The sequence below is a fragment of the Chenopodium quinoa genome, unplaced genomic scaffold (assembly GCF_001683475.1).
Source record: "Chenopodium quinoa cultivar QQ74 unplaced genomic scaffold, ASM168347v1, whole genome shotgun sequence".
NCBI lineage: Eukaryota > Viridiplantae > Streptophyta > Magnoliopsida > Caryophyllales > Amaranthaceae > Chenopodium > Chenopodium quinoa.
In genome coordinates, this window is record NW_018744835.1 from 909,373 (window position 1) to 922,193 (window position 12,821).

A 12,821-nucleotide genomic window follows, 5' to 3' on the forward strand; every position below is an offset into this window, starting at 1 on the left:
TAGCTATTTTCGTTTTATATAAAGTTGGGACTTCGTCACTTTATTTTCAGACATCGGATTATATACAATTACACAAATCTTCATTTATTCAATTATTCTATATCATGTTAATAAGTTATGTTTCAAGTTTGGTTATACTCTTGTTGTTGTTTATTTGATATTATCATATTAGTCTATTACAAATTTATAATGTATTAATGTATTATTGTTTCATTATTAAATATATATTATTAGGTTATCAGCTTCTTGTTGGATTGTTTTAGATATCGTGTCATGACCATGTTTTGATGAGTTGCTACTTTGAATACGATAAATCGATTCAGATATCAGATTATATAGAATTACAGAAATTCTCATTCATTCTATATCATGTTAATGTGTTATGTTTCAAATGTGGTTATAGTCTTGTTGTTGTTTATTAAATATTAGTCTATTACAAATTTATAAGGTATTAATGTATTATTGTTTCATTATCAAATATTATCAGGCTATCAGCTTCTTGTTTTAATTGTTTTAAAGATCCCGTCATAACCATGATTTGATGAATTGGTACTTTGAATACGATAAATCGATAATTGATATTGTAATAAACTAATAATTTAATGTTACGGAACTATATTTGGATGTTTAATTAAAATCACGATTATTCAATTTTCCATTAGTCTAATAAAGTAATAATTGACAATTGTTTGTAACTATTCCATAATTTTGGTGTTTAAGTTATATTGCTGAATTACTCTGTTGTCTTACCCTCTCTAATCACCTTTTAAGATTACGTGCCTACAAGGCTGCAACATATATATGTTGCAACTTGCAAGTTAAAGAAAACGGGTGGGGAAGTAGAAGTATTCAATTAGATCGATCATCAACTGTTTTAAGTTTTAATAATCAGATACATTTATCGATTATCTATACATATCAATGATAGTATGATACCAATCGTACCATACATTATTATTTATTACATATACTGATATACATATAACTAATATACATTAAATATGTCATATTGAATCAATTCCAATTTCCAAACATTTGTGTTTCTTACAATTTATAAGTTACATAAAGTTAAGAGTACAGTAGTGTTTTTATTAGTACGTAGCTATGAATAAAAAAACCATACTATCCAAATCCATTATCCCATGATCCGTGTCACCGTCTTATATTAAATATCAGCCATTGATTTGCATGTCATCTAACGGCCTATCATCGCACACATTCCAATTCACGATCCGTGTGTTTTCTTTTCCACCAATCAGATCACTCTTACCATCGTCTCTTTAGTACTCTTTTTGATTTCTCTCTCGTTTTCTTAATCCTCTTCTGTAATATTATCAATAATATGCTCACTGCTCTCTCGTTTTCTCTCTCATCTCCTCTTCCTTCTTCCTTCCTTCTTCTTCCTTCTTCTCCCTTCTTCCGTCTATGTTCTCCTTTCTTCCATCTCGTTTCTCCGTCTCCGTCCACCGACACCACGCACGACGGTTTTTATGGTCAAATTCGACCACGAAACTCTAGATCTAGTTGTTTCATGATCAAATTTGGCCTTTTAAAACCAAATTTGAGGCCAAATTCAGGATTAATATATAAGGTGTTTTCGTTCTTCCTTTTTTTATTTTCTGTTTTTCTTTTTAATTTTTTTTCAAGTTGTGGGCAACGGAGGGGGCCGAGTTAGGGTGGGTGTGGCGGCGGTTAGACTGGGTTCGGGTGGGTGGGGAGGGAGGATTTTTCGAGGGAGGGAGGGAGGGAGTTTTATGGTGGGTGAGCAATTAGAGTGAGTTGGGGGGTTTCGAGGATGTTGGGTTTCGTGGGGGTGGGTGGGGTGGGGTTACGGTGGGTTTGGGTTTTTTTTTCGATTTTTTTGTATGGGGTGGGGTGGGGTGTGTTACGGTGACGGTGGTAGGTGTGGTTGGGGTTGGGTTTTTTTTTTTTTTTTTTTTTTTTTTTTTTTTTTTTTTTTTTTACAGTGACGGTGGTGGGTGGGGTGGGGTTTGTTAAGGGGGTGGGGTGGGGTACGTTACGGTGATGGTGGTAGGTGGGGTGGGGTATGGGTCTGGGTTTTTATTATTTACGGTGACGGTGGTGGATGGGGTGGGGTAAGGTTTGGGTCTAGGTTTTTTTATTTACGGTGGGTGGTGGGGTGGGGTGGGGTGGGTTACGGTAATTATGGTGGGTGCGGGGGTGGTGTTAGGGTGGGTCTGGGTTGACGTTGGTGGGGTGGGGGTGGGTTACGGTAACGGTGGTGGGGTGGGGGTGGGTTACGGTAATGGTGGTGGGTGGGGGGTAGTGTTAGGGTGGGTCTGGGGTGACGGCGGGGGTGGTGTTAGGGTGGGTTACAGTGGTGGGTGGGTGGAGGGTGGTTGGATTGGGTGGGTGGCCAAATTTTTTCATTTTTTTATTTAATTTATAACTCCTAATTTAGTTATACAAGAATATAATTTTAATTTTATAATAGCAAAAAAATTTACAAATTTAAATCAATAATTATATGTAAAAAAAATTGTACTGTTAAATTACATTAAACATCAAATATATTTCGTGGAATTCTAACAAATTGTTAAAGGCTGTAAATAGTTCAATTTGAATGGAACGGGTTGTAAACGGTTCGGTTTAAATAGTTTGTAATCGGATCGGTTTAAACGGGTTGCGGTTTGAAAATAGTTCGGTTTAATGGGTTATAACAGTTCGGTTTAAACGGTTAGCGGGTTGTAAATGGTTCGATTTAAACGGTTTTTTCCTACGGTTTAAACGGTTCGGTTTAAACAGTTAGCGGGTTAACATTAATCGGTTCAAACGGTTTCGGTTTATAAACGGTTTGGTTTGTTATTGGTTTATGGTTCGTAACGGGTTAACATTAATTGGTTCGGTTCGGTTTCGGTTTGACATTATATGGTTCAGTTCGGTTTTCGGTTTAAAATTAGCGGGTTATAAACGATTCGGTCCGTGATGGTTCGGTTCGGTAACGGACGGTTTCACGGTTCGGTTTGAAAAGTCCCACCCCTAGTTAGGCTTATTTCTTGACACGACAATATATGACATATAGCGTGTTAGAAATTCCAAAAAGATGGTCTGGGCACTACTTGAAGTATTGAGCCCACGTGTCATGTGTTGTGACTTGTGAGGTAAGAGCCATTAAGTACAGTAACATGTCTTGTCATATCTACAACTTGTTCGTGCTCAATCATGTTATGCCTTAGGTTGGCCAACCTAGTGTCATCCTTAGTTGCCCCATTACTAACTTCCATAAATTATTATCTATAATTTTTTCAAAGTTAGTTAAAATATTGGAGAATGGTATAAAAGATGTAGGATCAAACCGCACATATCCATTGCCAACCGCAACTCTCCCCACCCAAACAAAAAAAAAAAAAAAAAAGAAACAACTACTTTGGAGAGTAATTTGGTGCGGGTATAGTTGCGGTGGCAATGAGTAAACAAGGTTTGATCTAAATTTTATTAGAAATCTCATTGGAGCATTAACTATAATGAATATCAACCCAAACAAGTCTAAGTATATCAGTTTATGCATTGTCTGTATTCTAAAAGCGATAATGGTAATCAATTTATTTACAACGAACGTTGTAAGAAGAGTCAATGAGATAATGCCATGGAAATGGCAAATCTATTACAAACATTTTTATTTTATTTTATTTTTCCATATTTTTCATCTACACAACTCAATATCACATCAAAATTGGTAAGTATATGGCATTGCATATGCTTGAAGAATTGAGGAGTACACTATAAAATAATTAAATGAACAAAACTTGGATTAGAATGTAGCACAAATATATAAGTTACAACTTTGCATCATTTTTCGATAAAAGTAAGTAAATTACATTAGGAAACTCTACTCAGAATATAAACACAACATTTTAGGTTAATGACACCAAAAGAATAAAAATAAGGAAAAAATAATACAAAGTGTATGTATTTCTATTTGTTAACTAAAATCAGAGGTCCAAAAATCATCTTAATTAAATTCAAAACCATGATTTATGTAATTAATCTTTTCTATCCTTGTCCCATTTATCATCAGGAGGAGCAAAGATAACTTCCATACTATTACTACTACTACTCCCTGAATTGAACATCTCACTCCAACAATCAACCATTTGTTGATTATTAAGCAAATCAACGGCTTGATCTCTTCCATTGTGAGATCGAACGGTGGAGGGTTCACCATCTACACTACTTGCACCATATAATTGCTCTTGTTGTTGTTGGGGTTCAAACATGGTACATGCACCTTCATTAGAAAGTCTAGGTAGGTCCATTGGTAGCCAATGATGAAATGGGGGTGCAACGGTTGTGATGGGGTGGTGTGGAAGGAATATGTCGTTGTAGAATTGTATAAACTTACGGCTTAACCTTTCATTAATTGGAGCAAAACATATATATACAATGCTAATTCCTAGAGATACCTTAATTAGGTTACTAGAAATTAGGAAACAATATGAAAGATAATACCAAATATTCCACAAAATATATCCCACAAAATATATCCTCAATACCCCCCCTCAAGTTGGAGCACTAGGGTCATGAGTGCCCAACTTGGACAAAAGATGGTGAAACTGTGACTTCCCAAGAGCCTTTGTGAAAATGTCGGCCAATTGAGAAGTTGTAGGAACATAAGATGGAGAAATCAAGCCTTCAACAATCGCATCTCGAACAAAGTGACAATCCACTTCAATATGTTTGGTCCTCTCATGAAAGACCGGATTCTTTGCGATGTGCAAAGCAGATTGACTGTCACAAAATAACTTGATCGCCTGAGGGTGTTGCACACCCAAACTCAACAACAAACCCTTAAGCCACTTGAGCTCACAAGTGGCTGCAGACATTGCCCTATATTCGGCATCTGAAGAAGATGTCGCCACAGTTGGTTGCTTCTTAGTCTTCCAAGAGATAGGCGAATGCCCCAAAAACACCAACCAACCTGTGACAGAACGACGAGTTAGGGGACAAGCCGCCCAATCCGAATCACACCAACCTTCCAAGGTGAGATCACTAGTAGCACTCAACAAGATACCCTGACCCGGGGTACCCTTCAAATAACGAACAACACGAAGAGCTGCTTCCCAATGCTCAATGCGTGGCGCTTGCATAAACTGAGACAAGATATGAACGGAGTATGCTAAATCTGGTCTAGTCACCCCAAGGTAAATCAAACGACCAACAAGCCTACGATACATTTCCGGATCCGCAAGAAGCTCACCTGTGGCACGACCGAGCTTGTGGTTTTGCTCCATGGGAAAACCACTCGGCTTTGCCCCTAATAAACCTGCTTCAGAAATAATATCCAACGTATATTTTCGTTGACATAAAAATAAACCTGAAGCACTACGAGCAACTTCTATCCCCAAAAAATATTTCAAAGGACCTAGATCCTTCATTTTGAAACAATCACTGAGATACGCCTTGAAACCAACAAGTGCAGCGGAATGATTACCAGAAATAATAAGATCATCAACATATACTAAGACATTAATCTGAACTGTGCCTTTAGTATATGTAAAAAGAGAATAATCAGAGTAAGATTGAATGAAGCCGTACCCTTTCAAAGCCGTTGTTAGCTTTGCAAACCAACACCTCGGTGCTTGTTTCAACCCATACAAGGACTTCCTCAAGCGACACACTAATGAAGGATCTGCACCTTCAAACCCGGGAGGTAATTTCATGTATACCTCCTCAGCAAGATCACCGTGCAAGAAAGCATTATGCACATCCATTTGATGGAGTTCCCAGTTCTTTGATGCTGCAATTGCAAGAAAAGCCCGAACCGTGGTCATCTTTGCAACTGAAGCAAACGTTTCACCATAATCTATGCCTTCCTGCTGATGATTACCAAAAACGACCAAACGAGATTTAAGTCGTTCAATATCACCAGTAGAGAAATACTTTGTCTTATACACCCATTGACTCCCTAGAGCACGTTTGCCAGGAGGAAGGTGCTCTAAGGTCCAAGTGCCGTTATCTTCCAAGGCTCTAATTTCTTCCTGCATAGATTGTCTCCAACCTTCATGTTTCATGGCCTCTCTAAAAGATTTCGGATCATGACCACCAACAATAGCTGCCATAAACTTACAATAATTCACAGAAAACTTGTCACAATTTATATAATGTGCTAAAGGATAAGGAGTACCTGAAGGAGTATTGGAAGACGGAATGGAGGGAGACGGATTTTTAGCAAAAACTGAGTGAGTCACAAAATCACGAAGACGAACCGAGGGAATTTTGTCCCGAAAACCTCGCCCCAAGGGCTGCTGATCTGCTGCCCCTGTACTGCCATTTTCATCATGGCTTAAGGACTGCTGTGCTGAAGAACCCGCGCCCACAGCCTCCTCCTGCGGGTGAGCTGAAGCAAGACCTTGGTGGTCTGCCGTAGCTGCACTCGCAGGGTCATGGTCACCCAAATATCTGCCCTCAAGGACACCATTGGGCATATCACGTTCCACACTGCCATCACACTCCTCAAACTCAACAAAATCATCGTGAATAGCATATTGAGAATCAAAGTCATTAGGCTCAATGTTAACACTGTCCGGAGTAGCAAACGGAAACACATCCTCAAAAAATTTAACATCCCGAGACACAAAAAAAACTTTGGAGTCAAGGTCATACAAACGCCACCCTTTCTTCCCAAAAGGATAGCCCACAAAAACACACTTCCGACTTCTACTAGCAAACTTATCTCCATTAGTTTTCTGATTATGAGCAAAACATAAACACCCAAAGGTACGAATGGCACCAAGCATAGGGGGTTTATCAAATAGGATTTCGAATGGAGTTTTATTTTGTAGCAATGGAGTAGGAGTACGATTAATTAGGTGAGCCGCGGCAAGTACACACTCACCCCAAAAATAAATAGGTAAGTTTGCCTGGAATCTCAAAGCTCTCCCAACAGACAAAAGATGCTTATGTTTTCTCTCAACCCTCCCGTTTTGTTGCGGAGTACCCACACAAGAGGTCTGGAAAATAATACCCGTAGTATCAAAAAAATCATGCAAACAATTAAACTCCGTACCATTATCACTTTGCACAATTTTTATGGTTTGAGAAAATTGTCTTTCCACCATAGCAACAAACATCAAGAACTTACGGAAAACCTCCGTTTTATCATTCAGTAAATAAATCCAAACGGCTCTAGAGTAATCATCAACTATTGTCAAAAAATAACGAGCACCGCATGACGAAACATGTCTATACGGACCCCACAAATCACAATGTATCTTTTCAAAAATTCTAGATGCTTTATTGTCACTCAAAGGAAAACTATCTCTAGGATGCTTAGCACGCATACATACTTCACATCCTTTATTTAAACAAGCTTTATTACTAACTGTGGGAAGCAACTTAACTACCCTCTCAGAAGGATGACCCATACGACGATGCCACAACTCCAACTCTGAATTTGCAGCGCTCACATGATGCACCGAATCCATTTTGCTAAAGTAATACAATCCGTCTCTCCTAGTCCCCGTTCCAATCAGCTCCTTCGTGTGGTCCTGTATAGCACAAATATAAGGGTTAAATTGGACAGTACAATTAAGGTCATCGTTGAGTTGCGAAACAGAAATCAAGTTACAACTCAAATTAGGGACATAGAGTACTCCGGTGAGAGTAATCTTGTCCGATAAACAAACAGAGCCAATAAGAGACGACGACACCGTGTCTCCATTGGGCAAACCAACCGGGCACTCGAAGCTTTTTGTGTCAAAAAGCCAATATTTTTCTCCAGTTACGTGATGTGTAGCTCCTGTATCAATAATCCAAGAGGTGTCATCAAACTTACCACTCAAACGATTATCAGAAATTGTAGCATTACCCATCAATCCCGTAATTGCCTTCCATTGTTCACTAGAGAATAAACGACCCGAAGCAAAAGAACTTGTATCCTCCGACTTCGAGCCACCACCCGAAACTGCATTAGCCTTCACCGGAGCTCCCCGACCACGACTAGCTGCGGGTGGCCCCCCTGGCTGCCAGCAGCACCCTCCGGCCAGCCATGTTTGTCATAACAGCGGTTTTCTTCATGGCCTCGTTTTTTACAGTAAGAACAAATTTTATCGGACCAACACTTCACGGTTTCATGACCCACTTTCTTACACTTGTCACACACTGGCAGCTGCCTGTCAGAACCACCGGCGCCACCTGCACGACCCCCCCCTGCAGCAGTTCGTACAGCGAACCCGAGAGCAGGAGCAGGATCCTCCTTTGTACGAGAAATCCCTCTAACATTCTCCTCCTGTGAAACCTGTTGGTATGCTCTGTTCAAAGAGGGCAAGGGATCTTGCAAGAGCAATGTAGAACGCAAAGCAGCATAATAATCAGAGTACAAACCGAGCAAAAATTGTTGGAGACGATCCCCATCACGCCGCTGTGCGTGTTGCTTCCCAACATTACAAGAGCACTTCCCACAATTACAAGAAATTAGGGGTTCCAATCTATCAAGTTCATCCCACAAAACCGCTAATTTACTATAATAAACCGCAACTGTCATGTTTTTCAATTGTTCACATCTATTAATTTCAAATTTAATCTGTTGAATTCTAGGGCCATTAACGAGACAAAAACGCTCATGTAAATCATCCCACAATTTCTTAGCATTATCATAATGTGAAAGCATAGATTTTACCTCGGGATCGATTGTGTTCATGAGCCAAGAAACTAACATACATTGAATTGTTACCCAATCATCCTTCGTACATGGCGGCTCGAAGGTGGTGATACTACCATCAAGGAAACCAAATTTCCGGCGAGAGCAAAGAGCAAGTCGCACGGCATGAGACCAATCGTGAAAATTGTCCAATTTTAGACGTTGTGAGGTGATGTAATCCCCGGGCCGATCTTGCGGTCCAAGGTAGAAAGGGGAGTTTGATTCAATTTTTGTAGGTGCCGGTGGAGGAGATGTGTCATCCCCGACGGCCATTATTGATGTTTACAGAGAGAAAAAAATCAAGGCTCCGATACCATGTAGAATTGTATAAACTTACGGCTTAACCTTTCATTAATTGGAGCAAAACATATATATACAATGCTAATTCCTAGAGATACCTTAATTAGGTTACTAGAAATTAGGAAACAATATGAAAGATAATACCAAATATTCCACAAAATATATCCCACAAAATATATCCTCAATAGTCGTGGACGGTTGGCGATTGCGGTGGTGGGACGGATGAAGGGGCGGTGTTGGACATGTGGCAAGTGTGCTCCTCCCGGTAGAGGATGTCAAAGGTGTAGGGATCGTCGTCAAGTCGTTGGACTTGCTTCTTGGCTTGGCAATTGTATAGTTTTTGATGTGTACATCTATAGTAACTCCTACATGTGAAAAATAGGCATAAGTTTATCATGAATTGAAACAAAATATATGTCGTTTATGAGAAATAATACAAAGTAATTAAACGTCAAAAAAGAGCAAGAATAAAACTTTCAACTTAATCTTATACGTGCAATATTTTTTTAGTACACAAAAGAACGAGTATAGTGTAAACAAGATTTAATAACGAAGGACTAAGAACATATACAGGAAAGAATAATTGATTTTACCCTGTACAATCATATCTATATATATCTCATCGTATCAGAACAAACTGTCCATTTAAAATCATGTACAGATTGAGGGTGTAATAAAGGAATAAGGACAATTATATACATTGTGATTTTTGTAATTATATTTTTCAATATATACTCTCTTTAATTTAACGCCAAATATTGGTTACCTCTCATCACGTACCCTCGAAGATGTTACCAAAAGCCAAACAATTAAGGCTAGCAAGGAAATAGTCTAACAAAGAATCTCCAAGATATACTTGTCCTTGCAAGTCAATTTAATCATTGTCATGTTAATGAATTTTGTAAAATGATAATTACCAAATTAGCAATCAAATATAACAATATTATGTCATCGTTTATAGTGATGTTGACAATATTGACATGTCTAAAAAAAGGTGACAAAAAGAAAATAGGACTATGTCAATTGTGAAATGGTAGATTGATTAGTCTAAGTTATCTAGAAATAGAGATCAACTTAAACGTGATAGTTGCATTATTATACTAGAAGATCAACGAGAAATAAGTAATAAGATCAAGAAAGATAATAAAATTGACTAATGTGATTGTATATGCTGTAATGTTGTATTATGATTAGAATGAAGTAATTACCTAGGATACTTAGCATTAAGAATCTCTTTCTGACCATATTTTCTCCAAGTGAAACCATCTTCTGGTGGCATCTCTGTATTACCTATCCTTGGAGCTGCCATCCTCACCCTTCGATTACTTCCTTGATCATCATTTCTATTTTAAATCACAAAATTTAGCAAAAAGGCTAAGTACATACATCAAACATTTCATTTCAATCGATATACACACATGTTACAATGTTAATAAAATACACATTACAATGTTCTTTCCACTAGTTATAGATCTACATATCATGGGAAATGAATACAATACTATAAACGATTAAACGGTACTTGTGATTACTTTTTGAAATTAAAACAAACATGCATGAGATGGACCATCTTAATTAATTAATTGATCTATGTTGCCAAGTTCAGAAGAAAATTGCTACTCTACATACAAAAATACACATGAAATTACCATTGTTGAAATCTACCCTAAATCACATGAAATGGTCATTGTAGAAATCTCAATCTCATATTCATGACTCTCAGTGGACTCAGTCTCATATCTAATGAAGGTTAGCTACTAGCTAGTCAAGATGAGGATCCCAACTAACCATATCATGAATGAATTAAGAAGATTAATCTCTTAACTTTGGCTTATGGCATTCGAAATAACTAAGTTCTTTTATGAAAAAGACTCACAATTGGATTGATGTATGAATGAACAAAGAAAATACTTAGAAACTAGCTAGGTAATGAGAATGACTTTATGTGTTTACTTTAGATGTATAACTCAATCATAGAATATATATCAATGTAACATTATTGATGTAGTGCATGCATTACATATTTACATGCGTAATACGAGTAGGTTTTTTCAATCTATGAATATTCTTTTTCTTTTTGTAATTTTTTTAATTTTATTTCGGAAATTTCAATTCTAGCCTCCCCACCTTTTGGAACAACTGTTACCATAGGAAAAAAAACTTGAGAAATTGAAACGAAAGTACTCATTCACACATCGATTTTTATAATTTTGAAATTTCACTTCTAAATGTATGTAATTTCTATACAATTTCCAATACTACATACTCATTATCATGTCTATAAATAAAAATCAGACAATAAGCATGCTGTTAGAAGATTAACTCATACTATTTTTTGCAAAAATGCCAATCTAAACTTGAGTCATACTATTTTTTGCAAAAATGCAGGAATCTATCTCAAAGAAAGAATTGAATAAATAACTTAATATGGAAGACTAGCCTTAAGAAACTACGTAGCATAGAAAATTATGATATTAATTATTTGTAGAGTACCTATTTTCATTTTGATTGTATTTGATTTCTTGCTGCAACCATTTTAATATACCTGTGTATTAGGGTTTTCAAAAACATTATTATAGCTAATAGTTGGTGTGAAGCCCGTACTATACACAGCATATTATTATTATTATTATTATTATTATTATTATTATTATTATTATTATTATTAAAATTCCTGGTTTGAATTAGTTTAAAAAATGTTAAAGTACACCTATATGATAAAGCATACAAAGCATATTGAATCGCATTAGGAATTTCTCTTGTAACTTTGTGGGTAGGGTTTTATAATGCTTAATATTTTTCCGTATCTTAATTTAGTATACTACATATGATAAACAACATCTTGTTCAAATGTAAGCATATAATAACAATGGCATGTTTATTCTTTCATACCTTGATGATGACCTCCTAGAAGAGCTCCTCATCAACACCGAGCTCGAGCTCCTAAACACCGAGCTCGAGCTCCCACCAACCTCCATCATCGTTCCATACCCATGTTGCATATCTTGGTCACCACCACTTTCGGCTTTCATGGTGACTCCTACAACGTCTCCAGCAGCCTCCTTGCCTTTTCCTTTCGCCAACTGACGTTGCACGTACCCGAAAACCGCCTCCATATCCGGTTGATAAAGATGCTGATGATCCAGTGTCAAAGGTTGCAAGGCAGAAGAACTAAGCTGCTGCTTTGCCTTACTAAACACCTCTATAATCTCATCACACTTTTGTGTGAGATTTAAAGGATCATTAGCCAATATATTAGAAAGATCTAATTCCATATTTTTGGCTAATTCAATACCTTGGAGTATTAATAACCTTATTATAGAATCATTATTATTGTTTTCATTATTACTACTGTTACCCCCCTCCATAATATATAGAAAAATAAAAAAATATAACTAAGCTATATACTTCTAATAACTTACTTATAATTTGCTTATTTATTGGTGGTTGGTTTAATAATGTCAATTAGTATATGTAATTAAGAGTTTATGGTAAGAAATTTGGTAAGCTTTTTCTACTAGATTTTGATTTGATTGGAGAAGATGATATGAAGAATGGGGTGATTGGTTATATAAAGAGAGAGAAAATGTAAGGAATTTTCAAAGTAAGAACACTTTAATTTACACGGTAATTAAGTGTTGAAAGGGAGGAGTATAGGAAGGGTGTGACTAAGTCATCATATTTATAAGAATGCATGCAAATAATCCAAATTAATTATTATATTGTATTTATTTCCTAGTATGAATTGAAAGTCTACAAGAAGATCAGGTGTTGTCCCCATTGACTTCATACATAGGAATTTTCTTGTCTATTGGTTTATTTTTCTTTTCTTTTTGAAGGAGATCAAGACTTTGATTTCATG

General features: G+C 36.9%; 1 protein-coding gene across 1 annotated transcript; it reads right to left on the reverse strand.

Annotated features, from left to right (window-relative positions):
* Positions 1 to 9,140: 9,140 nt before the first annotated feature.
* Positions 9,141 to 12,615, reverse strand: LOC110704369 (WRKY transcription factor 55-like). Its single transcript, XM_021882150.1, has 3 exons — positions 11,852 to 12,615; positions 10,168 to 10,302; positions 9,141 to 9,324 (listed from the first exon to the last, which is right to left on the reverse strand). Exons 1-3 carry the CDS (start codon positions 12,325 to 12,327, stop codon positions 9,141 to 9,143), a joined length of 795 nt encoding a protein of 264 aa, XP_021737842.1. The 5' UTR covers positions 12,328 to 12,615.
* Between the last annotated feature and the right edge of the window lie 206 nt (positions 12,616 to 12,821).

Excerpts from the sequence above, each read along its gene's own strand:
- LOC110704369 (XM_021882150.1), bottom strand. The coding sequence starts at position 12,327 with ATGGAGGGGGGTAACAGTAGTAATAATGAAAACAATAATAATGATTCT. Across the intron at positions 10,303-11,851 it reads TCTAGGAGGTCATCATCAAG|AAATGATGATCAAGGAAGTA; the intron begins GTATGAAAGAAT and ends GATTTAAAATAG. Across the intron at positions 9,325-10,167 it reads CTTAATGCTAAGTATCCTAG|GAGTTACTATAGATGTACAC; the intron begins GTAATTACTTCA and ends TTTCACATGTAG.